This window comes from Saccopteryx bilineata, chromosome 7 (assembly GCF_036850765.1).
Source record: "Saccopteryx bilineata isolate mSacBil1 chromosome 7, mSacBil1_pri_phased_curated, whole genome shotgun sequence".
NCBI lineage: Eukaryota > Metazoa > Chordata > Mammalia > Chiroptera > Emballonuridae > Saccopteryx > Saccopteryx bilineata.
The window spans coordinates 22803887-22816021 of record NC_089496.1 but is presented as its reverse complement, the minus strand read 5'-3'; the positions used below and the strand labels follow the sequence as shown (position 1 = coordinate 22816021).

The following is a 12135-nucleotide window of genomic DNA, read 5'->3' as shown; positions in this document are numbered from 1 at the left end:
AGTGTGTCATCCCAATATGCCAAGGTAGCTGGTTCAATCACTGGTCAGGGCACATATAAGAGTCAACCAATGAATGCATAAATGAGTATAACAATTCAATGTTTCTCTCTCTCTCTCTTCTCTCTTTGCTATAGAAAATGATCAAGCCAAAAACCCAACAGGTGCTCCTTGAACCAACTGCATGCACTTGTAAAACAGCTGGCTATGGAATGGAATGACTCACTGACCCATACAAAAAACAAACTTTAGAATCATGCTCTAGTCAACTCACCAAGAACCTATGATTCAAAAGAAGCAACAGTTTAAATTTGGGAAGAGTCCAAAAGTCCTTTAAAAAACCAAGAGGGGCCTGACCAGGCAGAGGCGCAGTGGATAGAGCATCGGACTGGGATGCAGAGGACCCAGGTTTGAAACCCTGAGGTCATCGGCTTGAGCATGGGCTCACCAGCTTGAACGTGGGGTCACTGGCTTGGGTGTGAGATCATAGACATGACCCCATAGTCGCTGGCTTGAGCCCAAGGTTGCTGACTTGAGTAAGGGGTCACTGGCTCAGCTGGAGCTCCCCACCCCCGGTCAAGGCACATATCAGAAAGCAATCAATGAACAACTAAGGTGCCGCAATAAAGAACTGACGCTTCTCATCTCTCTCCCTGCCTGCCTGTTTGTTCCTATCTGTCCCTCTCTGTCTCTCTCACACAAAGATAAGTCACTATGAGAAAACAGTTTGGAAATTCCTTAAAAATAAAAACATAGAATTCCCATGTAATCTAGTAAGTCTCCTAAGTATATATCCAAGAGAACTCTAAATAGGTACTTAGATACTTAAAAATACAAAATATATATAGCAGCACTATTTAAAATAGCCAAAATGTAGAAACAACTCAAATGCCCATCAATGGATAAACAAAGTGTGGTATATACACGCAATGGAATATTATTCAGCTATAAAAGGAAATAGAGTGCTGATATACGTATACAACAACATGGATAATCCTAGAAAACATACTGAGGGGAAAAAAGACACTAAGGGTCAAATATTACATGATTCCATTCATTTAAAGTAATCTAGAACAGGTAAACCCACAAAAACTGAAAACAGACATGGTTTCTAGGGAGAGGAGGGATGAAGAGGAGCTCTTAATGGGTACAGGGTTTTACTGTGGGATAAAAATGTTTTGGAACTATATAGAAATGGTAGTCGCACAATGTTGTATATGTACTAAATAAACACCACAGTTGTTCATTTTGAGATATTTGTTATGCAAACTTCACCTCAGTTAAAAAATAAATCATAGCTTCTTTATATTTAGCACTATTAACACAAAAAACTCTCAATTATTAACTCATTTATTCTTTAAAACACCTGTTGAGATTTATGTAGTGTGACAGGATTATTCCCACACAACATAAGACACATAATTTGTGATCACTGAAATATATGCTTGCTAAGTAAAAGTCCATAGCTACAGTTGTAAACGGCGTTCAAAAATGTCAGTTGAACAAATAAGCAAATAAATGTCTAACATCCTGGTGCCTTTTCTAGTACACCAAATAGTATTATGACCTCACATACGACGCAAAACTAACTTTATTTTTTTTAATTTACTTTTTTTTAGATTTGTTTATTGATTTTTGAGAGAGAGAGAGAGAGAGAGAGAAAGAGAGAGAGAGACAGGGGCAGAAGAAGTGGGAAGTGTCTTGTAGTAGTTGCTTCCTGTATGTGTCTTGACCGGGCAAGCCCAGGGTTTCCAACTGGCAACCTCAGCAATCCAGGACAAGGCCATCAGCCACTGCACCACCACAGGTCAGGGCTATAAATAAACTTTTTTTTTTAAAGTGAGAGGAGGCAAGATAAAGACAGATTCCTGCAGGAGCCATGACTGGGATCCACCTGGCAACTCCCTTCTAGGGCTGATGCTCAGACCAATCAAGCCACCCACCGGCTGCGAGAGAGGAAAAGAGATAAAGGGGAGAGGGAAGGGAAGACAAGCAGATGACCACTTGACCACTTCTCATATGTGCCCTGACTGGGAATCGAATCCTGGACGTTGAGATGCCTGGCTGATGCTCTATCCACTGAGCCAACTGGCCAGGACTGGCCTATAAATAAACTTTTAAAAATTCTGAAGCTTTTACAAATTAAAGCTTTGAAAGAGATGCTGACCAATAAAAGATGCCTAATTTCAATGTTAGTGGAATCTTAATGAGAAATAAATATAATGTTCCTTCTCATTTAACAATAATTTATCAAGAGAATTTTGTTTAGCTTCCATATTAGAAGAAACTCACTTACATACTTATATTATTTTTTTCTTTCCTTAAGTGAGAGGCAAGGAGGCAGAGACCAGACTCTCGCATGCTCTCTGACCAGATGGATCTGACAAGCCCCGTATGGGGCGATTCTCTGCCCATCTGGGGTCTTTGCTCCATTGCTCAGCAACCGAGCTAATTTAGCACCTGAAGTGAGGCCATGGAACCATTCTCAGTGCCTGGGCCAATTTGCTTGAACCATTTAAGCCATGGCTACAGGAGGGGAAGAGATAGAGAGAGGGAAAGGGGAAGGGGTGGAGAGGCAGATGGTCACTTCTCCTGTGTGCCCTAACTGGGAATCGAACCTGGGAAACCCACACGCTGGGCTGATGCTCTACTGCTAGGCCAACCAGCCAGGGCCTACTTGTATTTCAATAACCAGTAATCTATAATAGATAAATATTTTGTAGTCATATTTTAGCTCTTACTACAAAAATTTTATAAATAAAAATAAGAGGTGTTTTTGTTTGAAAATAGTTTTTGCCCCAATTTTGTCATATTCCAGTCACTTGGATATAGCCAATCTTCTCACCTCCTCTTTTCCACGTGCTCATTCAACTTTTTTGAGTTTCACTGACAGGACATTGGATCTTCACTGGATCTTATGGCTCTTTTACCCAATCACTTCCCTATCCCTGTTCTTGCCATTTGCCTTCAGAAACCTCTCTTTAGTAGTATATACTCCAAGAAGCCTGTTCTGCCGCTTCTTTCCTCCATATTATCTCTCTTAAAGCTTATGATCTAAAAGCCATGTTTTTTTTCAACAAAGCCTGAAGTTAATGTATTAGTTTTTTACTCACAATGCACTATTGTTGCAATAAATGTTGATGAAGATATCAAACTGCTGTATCCATTCTTAAAACAAGGTATGCCACATGCAAGAATAAAAGAATTAGAAAGTTTAAAAGAAACAGGAGTAAAGAGCAACATTCATAGTGGTGGAGCAGTATATCGCAAATATGCAAAGAAGAATTTCACACCATAACTTCGTCGGTAATTGAAAAGTCCTGCTAGTAATAACCTAATACAAAGCGTGCCAAGAGCACTGTTCTTTTTGCATAAAACTGGTATCATTTTCAAAATGATAATGTTCATTTAACAATTAAAAACCATATACTGCCTGACCCGGCGGTGACACAGTGGACAGAGCGTCCAACTGAGATGTGGAGGACACAGGTTCGAGACCCAGAAGTCGCCAGCTTGAGCACAGGCTCATCTGGTTTGAGCAAAGCTCACCAGCTTGAACCCAAGGTCGCTGGCTTGAGCAAGGAGTTACTTGGTCTGCTGAAGGCCCATGGTCAAGACATATATGAAAAAGTAATCAATGAACAACTAAGGTGTCACAACAAAAAACTAATGATTGATGCTTCTCATCTCTCTCCGTTCCTGTCTGTCTGTCCCTATCTATCCCTCTCTCTGACTCTCTGTCTCTGTAAAAAAAAAAAAAAATCAATCAAGATAAAAACCATATACTATAGTTACTACTTACTGAATGTTAACAGGCAAAAATTTTAATAACTATTGCTCATATAATGCCAATTATATAAATGCTGAATAACAGGTACAAAACTTTGGTTTCCTATCATTCATTGCTGGTAGGAACGCAACGGTGTAGCCACTTTGGAAGACTGTGTCAGTTTTTTACAAAACTAAACATATTGTTACCATTTGATTCAGCAATGTCACTTAAGGTGAAAACTATGTTCACACAAAAACCTGCACATATATATTTACAGCAGCTTTATTCATAATTGCCAAAAATTGGAAGCAACCAAGATGCCCTTCAGTAGGTGATGAATAAATACAGTATGGTCCATCCAGACAATGGAACATTGTTCAACGATTGAAAAAAATGGGAGCCCTTGCCAGTTGGTTGAGCATGATCCCGAAACATGAAAGTTATGGCTTTGATCCCTGACACATACACGTTTTCACTTCTGCCTCTCTCTCCCTTTCTTTTTCTAAAATCAGTAAAATAAAATTTGAAAGAAATGGGCCATCAAGTCATGAAATGACATGGAGGAAACTTACATGAATATTTCTAAGTGAAAAAAGTCAGTCAGGCCCTGGCTGGTTGGCTCAGTGGTAGAGCATCAGCCAGTGTGTGGAAGTCCTGGGTTTGATTCCTGATTAGGGCACACAGGAGAAGTGACCATCTGTTTTTCTACCCCTCCCCCTTTTCTCTTTCTATCTTTCTCTTCCCCTCCTGGAGCCATGGCTCAGTTGGAGCAACTGGCCCCAGGCCCTAAGGATGGCTTCATGGCCTTGCCTCAGGTGCTAGAATAGTTCGTTGCTGAGCAATGGAGCGAAGACCCAAGACGGGCAGAGCATTGGCCCATAGGGGGCTTGCCAGGTGGATCCGTCAGGGGCACATGTGGGAGTCTGTCTCTTAGCCTCCCTACTTCTCACTTAAGGAAAAAAAAAGTCAGTCTGGAAATATTATCCACTATAAGATTTTAAGCATATGACTTCTAGAAAAGGCAAAACTATGAAGACAATAACAAAATCAGTTGTTGCCAGAGGTTGAAAGGAGAGATGAATACATGGCGTGCAGGTAATTTTTAGGGCAGTGAAAATATTCTGTATGAAATTGTAATGGTAGATACAGGACACTATGTATTTGTCAAAACCTGTAGGATGTACAACACAAAAAATGAGCCCTAATGTAAACTATGGATGTTATGTATTACTTAATAATAACATAACATCAATATTGGCCTATCAATTATAACAAATATACCACACTAATGCCAGATGTTAATAAGAGGAGATACGGATGGAAGTGGGGTTGTTGAGGGGCTAGGTAGGAGCTCTATGTTTACTGCACATTTTTTTTTTTTTTATAAATAATTTTATTTTTTTAATGGGGTGACATCAATAAATCAGGATACATATATTCAAAGATAACAAGACCAGGGTATCTTGTCGTTCAATTATGATGCATACCCGTCACCCAAAGTCAGATTGTCCTCTGTCACCTTCTATCTTGTTTTCTTTGTGCCCCTCCCCCTCCCCCTTTCCCTCTCCCATTCCCCCCTCCCCCCCATAACCACCACACTCTTATCAATGTCTCTTAGTTTCACTTTTATGTCCCACCTACGTATGGAATAATGCAGTTCCTGGTTTTTTCTGATTTACTTATTTCGCTTCGTATCATGTTATCTAGATCCCACCATTTTGCTGTAAATGTTCCGATCTCATCATTTCTTATGGCTGAGTAGTATTCCATAGTGTATATGTGCCACATCTTCTTTATCCAGTCATCTATTGACGGGCTTTTTGGTTGTTTCCATGTCCTGGCCACTGTGAACAATGCTGCAATAAACATGGGGCTGCATGTGTCTTTACGTATCAATGTTTCTGAGTTTTTGGGGTATATACCCAGTAGAGGGATTGCTGGGTCATAAGGTAGTTCTATTTTCAGTTTTTTGAGGAACCACCATACTTTCTTCCATAATGGTTGTACTACTTTACATTCCCACCAACAGTGTATGAGGGTTCCTTTTTCTCCACAGCCTCTCCAACATTTGCTATTACCTGTCTTGCTAATAATAGCTAATCGAACAGGTGTGAGGTGGTATCTCATTGCTGTTTTGATTTGCATTTCTCTAATAGCTAAAGAAGATGAGCATCTTTTCATATATCTGTTGGCCATTTGTATTTCTTCCTGGGAGAAGTACTGCACATTTTTTTCTGCAAGTCTAAAACTGCTGTAAAACAAAGTATATTAAATAACAAATAAAATAGAATACTGTTTCACATCTTTAAAAACTTTGGTTTTACTGCATTATGTTACACTCGAATATTAGAATATTAGAAAGTATAAAATAGAATATTAAAAATTATACTTAATGTGAATTTACAGAAGTAATAATTTTATACTAAATACACTGTCCTCTAATTTTGTTCGCTAGTATTACAATACTTTATATAATATTGCAAATAATATTACTTCGAAAAACAATGAAATCATTTAAAGTGGAGTTAGAAATTAGAATAGTTTGGTTCAACACAAGGACAACCTGCTTGGTGCAGTCTCTGTCAGCACCTTGTAAATGGGGTGAGCCCAGAACTGAAAATATTTACTTAATAATGCAGTAATGTCTTGTCCCTGGCTGGTTAGCTCAGCCGGTGAGAGCATCATCCTGAAACACCAAGGTTGTGGGTTTATCCCTGGTCAGGGCACATATAGTATGTGAAGTGACCAGTGAATTTACAACTACATGGAACAACTCCTTCTCTCTTTCTGTGTCTCTCTGTCTCCTTTCCTTTCTCTGTCTCTCTAAAGTCAAGCAATAAAGTAAAATGACAGTAATAATGATGCAGCAATGTCTCCCACCTCCACGGGTGAGGTTTCTTGCAACATCAACACTGAGGAAGTAGCTGAGGACCAAATAGCAAACCAAAAAACCAGTAAGTAAAAGAAAAATTAAACTGTCATAAAGCCCTTTCACCAAGCTCCACTGGCCTTTTATTTTTACCAACCATTTTACCTACCTTAGTTACTGGGTTCTCCTGTCATAGCTAATCTAAATAGCGAATTAGGGGCAGAGGCCAATGAGAAGGAGCAAGGCAAGACAAGCATGTCCATGGCAATGAGAACTGACAGCAAGGAAAATCAGTAAAAACTACAAACACAGAAAGAACTATAAATGTCTTGCAGTACAAAATCCAACAATACTCCTCAGAAAAATTGGGGGATATTTCAAAATGAATATGAAGCTATAAAATATCCCCTAATTTTTGTGAGTAGTATATGTAATACAAGCAGGCCTGGAGTAAGAATTACAGTTCCAGGACTACACTAGAGCAAGGCCCCTTAGGAATCCAAGTTACTCTGTGCCTTCTTTTCTTGATCTGTATCACATATTCTTCAACAAAACTTAAGCTTTGTTTTTTTAAAAATGGCATTTAAACATTTTTTTACTGCTCATAAGAGAAATATAATGTAGAGAATTTGGAGATGCTAAAAGTGCACAGAAAATTAAAACTGCCTAAAACCCACCACCCAGAAACAATTATCACTTACATCATAGTGGATTTCCCCCCCCCCCCGTGTGTTCATATACAAATGATGTACCTGTGCTTGTTTTGGCAACATTTTCATTAACTCCACATTATTTGTGGCATTTTCCCAACTCAAAAGTCTTTGTAGAATTATTTTAATGCCTACATATACCAAAATTTATTCTATCATTATAAATTTTGGCTGGTATAAAACATTTTACAAAGTATACTATACTGTATACATAACCAGTCATTAAAAAATGATCATTTATAAGGTCTAGAAACAGAAAGAAAATTTTTCAGTGACTAGACAAAAAAATTTTAAGTTGTGGTTTGTAAAACCAGGTCATCAAATACAATATTTAAATTCAATGAACAAACAAGACACTTAGAGAACCAAGTATCTAAATAAGTTTTAGAAATGATCATTTTAAGTGATTTCTAATGCCAGCAATAACAGACTTTCAACTAACAGAATTCTGGATTACTGTTACTAAATTACAACATGCTAGTAATGCAGCACCCATTAACAACTCATTCTGCTCATTTATTCATTAAGCAAATACTTATCAAGTATCTACTATTTGATAGGCATTATGCTAGGCTGCATTAATATCAATATTAAGAGACTTCTTTGTAAAAGCCTTAAAAATAATGTAGCAGCATTTAACACATACTAACAAACGAAAAAATTCGCCCCAAATCCTACTACCTCCTCCACTCCTTGTACTTATTATCCAGTGTCTGTTTCTCCCACTACACTGTGAGCAACATGAGAACAAAGACTGTCACCACCTCTGCATTTCTTCTATAAAACAGAAGCTCAGCACAGGTTTGCTGAATGACTTTACATTGGCAATCCAAACTTTTTAAGTCCTAATCTAAAAGCACATGTTTATACAAATGAAACAATGTATGTACTTAAATAAATTTGTTTCCATTGATAGAGGGAGAGAGAGAGAGAAAGAAACAGAAAAAAAGAGAGAGAGAGAAAGGAAGTGGGAGGAGGGAGAGACAGAGAGAAGCATCAACTCATTGTTCCACTTAGTTGTTCCATTTAGTTGTGTGCTCATCGATTGTTTCTTGAAAGTGCTCTAATCCGGGATCAAACCTGGGATCTTGGTGTGCCAGAACAACGCTTTACCCACTGAATCAGCCAGCCAGGGCCTGGCCTGTATGCATTATTTTTGATGATGCTGTTTTATTTATATTTTCCATGTTCCTATCAGTCTTCATAATCTTAATGCTGCATAATATCCCATCACATTTACATAACATAATTTTTTAATATAATTTTTTGAGGTGCCACTGGTTAACATAATTATACAGATTTCAGGAGCCCAATTCTATAACACATCTCTGAATACCGCATTCTGTGTCCACCCCCTTAAGTCAAGTCTCTTATCACATTTATTCCTCCTATAAACTCCTCCACCTCCACTAATCACCACACTTGTTTGTAGCCATGAGGTTTTTCTTTTTTTGGGGGGGGTCCTTTTTTGCTCTATCCCTCCACCACCCTCACCCAAACTCTCCCCTCCATATATAATATAGTTCAGAAAATAATTTTCCTAATAGTCTTTGAAGGTTGTTTCCAGTGTTTTTATACGGTACAGCTAATGCTCCAGCAAACACACCTCCCCTTACTACAAGTCTCACAGATTTACTTCTGACTGGAAAAACTGGGTCAACTCTAGAATAATATAATCTTCTACAATAAAAATGAATGTCAGATTTTTACCCCATTGGCAGAATTTGAAAGACAAAAAACACACATACACACAAAGAAACTCTTAGAATTCTTTTTTGCCAAATCAAAGCAATTTAAATAAATACTCTATTATGAAATGTGTTGTCCAAAGTAAATTATGTTTTGTAGGACTGATTCACATTTAGAAAAGATATTTCAGGGGGGCAAGGAGAAAAATTCTAAGTAACAAACAATGTCTAATTAGAACTTCAATGCATTTGGAAGGAGGTGCACTTTACCTCCCTTTCTTGGATTCATAGAAGTTGCTCAGATCCTCAGGCTGCAGAAATGTAAGCAACCTTAGGCTTTTGAAGATGCCTCGATTCCCCTTTCTCTCCATTTATAGATCTCACAGTAATATAATCTGCCTAGTAATATACAAGCACTTTAGCTTTGACCTTTGAAGGGGCTTGTGGGAAAGCCAACTATATTTTAGGAGTATGAAGCTAGTTTATAAACATACTCATTTAAGAAAGTTGTGTTGCGCATCTACTACTACATCTCTGCTGTATGACCCTTCAATGATTACTGAAATCATAGGCCACTTCGCCTTTGTTTCTTTGTTTATTTTGGAGGAAGGGGAAGGAAAGGAAGAGAAAAAAAACAGTTAACTAGATTATAATTTGATTGCGCTTCAAGGATAATTGCTAACAATCAACTCTAATAAAACAGAATATAATCTATAAATGGCAACTTCATTCTAGGGAGGAAAGTGGCCTTTCAGGCCAGCCAAAAGCTGTGCTCAAATATGTCAGTTTTAAAAAATGTTACTTAATTTATATTGTCTATGTCCAATTTTTCATGAAGCCTAGCAAAATACTGTATAATTTTGTAGTGTTTAAGGTATTTTTAAACAAACACATAAGGACTCATCAAGACAAATAATTCAATTCTTTGAAGCAGGAATTCCATAGGTGTTGCTTAGACTAGGGAACCTTTTCTCCCTAGAAATTCCATTCACAGACTGCATTAACATTCCACACTAGACAAAAGCGCATGCCATGACAAAGACCTCCAAACACAAACACACAAAGCCATGCTTCTAAAAACGCCCTTAACGCAAAGTTCACAGCTGGCACTTGTGGCATACTCAAGCCACTGATGAGGCAGCTGTCACAGGCCAATCACACACCCAAGGGTGCCAGCGTGCCACCTAAGAAAGCCGAGATCATGATCAGCGTACAAATCCCCTACCGAATCAAGAAAAGCCCTAAATCCCCACCCTGAAAAGCACAAAGACTGCACTACCAGAAAACTCTTCCAAAAAGTGAAAGATCGGAGATTTAAAAGCAGTACCAGTTTACAGGAATACAGTAAAAAAGGTTTTATTTGGGGGCTCACGAGAAAGAAGCCACACCACCAATCGTCACGGAAGTATGTGCCGGGTAGCAACACCAGGCTTCTGACATGGGAAAAGGAGAGAGGGTGGCGAGGGGGACAAGCAGACCCTGCAGCACCCCGTCCCAGGCGGCGCACCAGGGCCGCTGCGATCTCCCCCGCCCAGGCCCTCTCCCACCCCTTCCAGCCACCGCCTCCCACCGCGGACCCTGCAGCCTCGGCTCATACCTTCGCTTTGCCGAACTCCAGCTTCTTCTGTCTCTCCTCGTCCTCCATGGCCTCTGCGGAGAAGGCTGGGGAAGACAGAGAGGGTCGGGGGCAGGAAGGAGAGGTGGGGTCACACGGAGGCGGGACCACAAGCTCCGCGGCCCAGGGAGTAGGGCGGCCCTGCGCTCGCCCCTCCCGGGGTGGAACCAGTCTCTGCGCTCAGTGGCTGACGGTCCACCGCCGCACGGGTAGCGCCCTCACCGCCGCCGCCATCTTCGTCTCCACGTAAACACACGGCGGCGCAGCTGGGCGGGGGGAGGTGGGGCACGTCGTCCGCGCAGCCGCGGGGAGCCCGGCAGGTGCGCCCGCGGCCCCGCCCCCCGCGCGTCACCCCGCCCCCGCACGGCCCGGGGGACTACCGCCACCAGCCTCCTACCCGGTCCTGCGGCGCGAAGAGCGGGTGGGTCAGGAGCCTGTCTCCCAGGAACTAACGCTCCCCACGTGCTGGCCTGGCTGAAAAGGTGGGGGGGGGGGCAGGCTTGCGGTCTGACTCCCACCCAGCACCCTAGGGATTCTGGTCGCTTTTAACACATTGAGCTTTTTCAGGTATAAAAATAACAGATGCCTGGTGATGGATGGAGACTTGACTTGGGTGGTGAACACACAATACAGTGTACAGATGAAGTGTTGTAGAATTGTGCACCTGAGACCTGTATAATTTTACCCCAACGCTGTTAATCAGTGTTACCCCAATGAATCCAATGAAAAGAGAAAAAAGAAAGTGAAACAACCCCACAGAATGGAAGATGGGAGGAAATAATAATAATAAAAAACGACAGATGCATAACTGTGATGTTGATTAACACTTGAAAAAAACCCAAAGGAAAAGATGGGGGGACCCATCCGACATCAGTTTTCAGCCTAAAATGACTGCTGGATTCGAGAGAGTACCAGTAAATCTCATCAGTTCTCTAGTTGAAAACCCCTTCCTCTTCCCCACACTGGTCCCCCCTAATCTGCGGCTCATCCTTTAAGGCCCACCTCACTCGCCGCCCCAAGTAGCTTTTCTGATTTCTTTGTTCCTTCCGTGGCAACTTCGTGTCACGTAGTAACATTCCCCTCCCACTCCTTCTTGGATGTTTCCATAGCACTGGTGTCCTGAAAGGAGCCTAGGCTTTGGAACCTGGGTTGAGGACAGAGCCAGTATACACTGTCCAGCTTGAATGGTCTTGAACAAGTTACCTATCCTCCCTGAGTTTAGCTGGAAGTTTTGGAAGGGTTGTTAATATAAATATATATGAGTTAACATATGTGAGTGTCCCTGGTATATTAAAACGTCCTCAATTAATGTCCGTTTTCTTTCTCCTTGTATTTCCTTTAGCTACTCTGCAGGATAATATAATAATTTGAGCGCTTTTTGCTTTACCTCATACTCCCGACTCTTGAATGGTAGAGACTGTCTTCCTCGTCTTGGCATTGCTAAGATGAATAGCACCCTTAAACACTTGTTGGATTGAAGTGAG

General features: G+C 40.6%; 1 protein-coding gene across 8 annotated transcripts in view; it reads right to left on the bottom strand.

Annotated features, from left to right (window-relative positions):
• Positions 1–10891, bottom strand: part of AKAP9 (A-kinase anchoring protein 9) — a 171989-nt gene extending 161098 nt beyond the window's left edge. For all 8 annotated transcript variants that reach the window (XM_066239573.1, XM_066239580.1, XM_066239574.1 and 5 more), the window contains exon 1: positions 10634–10891. In XM_066239573.1, coding sequence (XP_066095670.1) covers positions 10634–10681 — 48 coding nt within the window. In that variant the 5' untranslated portion in view covers positions 10682–10891. The remainder of the gene's footprint in view (positions 1–10633) is intronic.
• Between the last annotated feature and the right edge of the window lie 1244 nt (positions 10892–12135).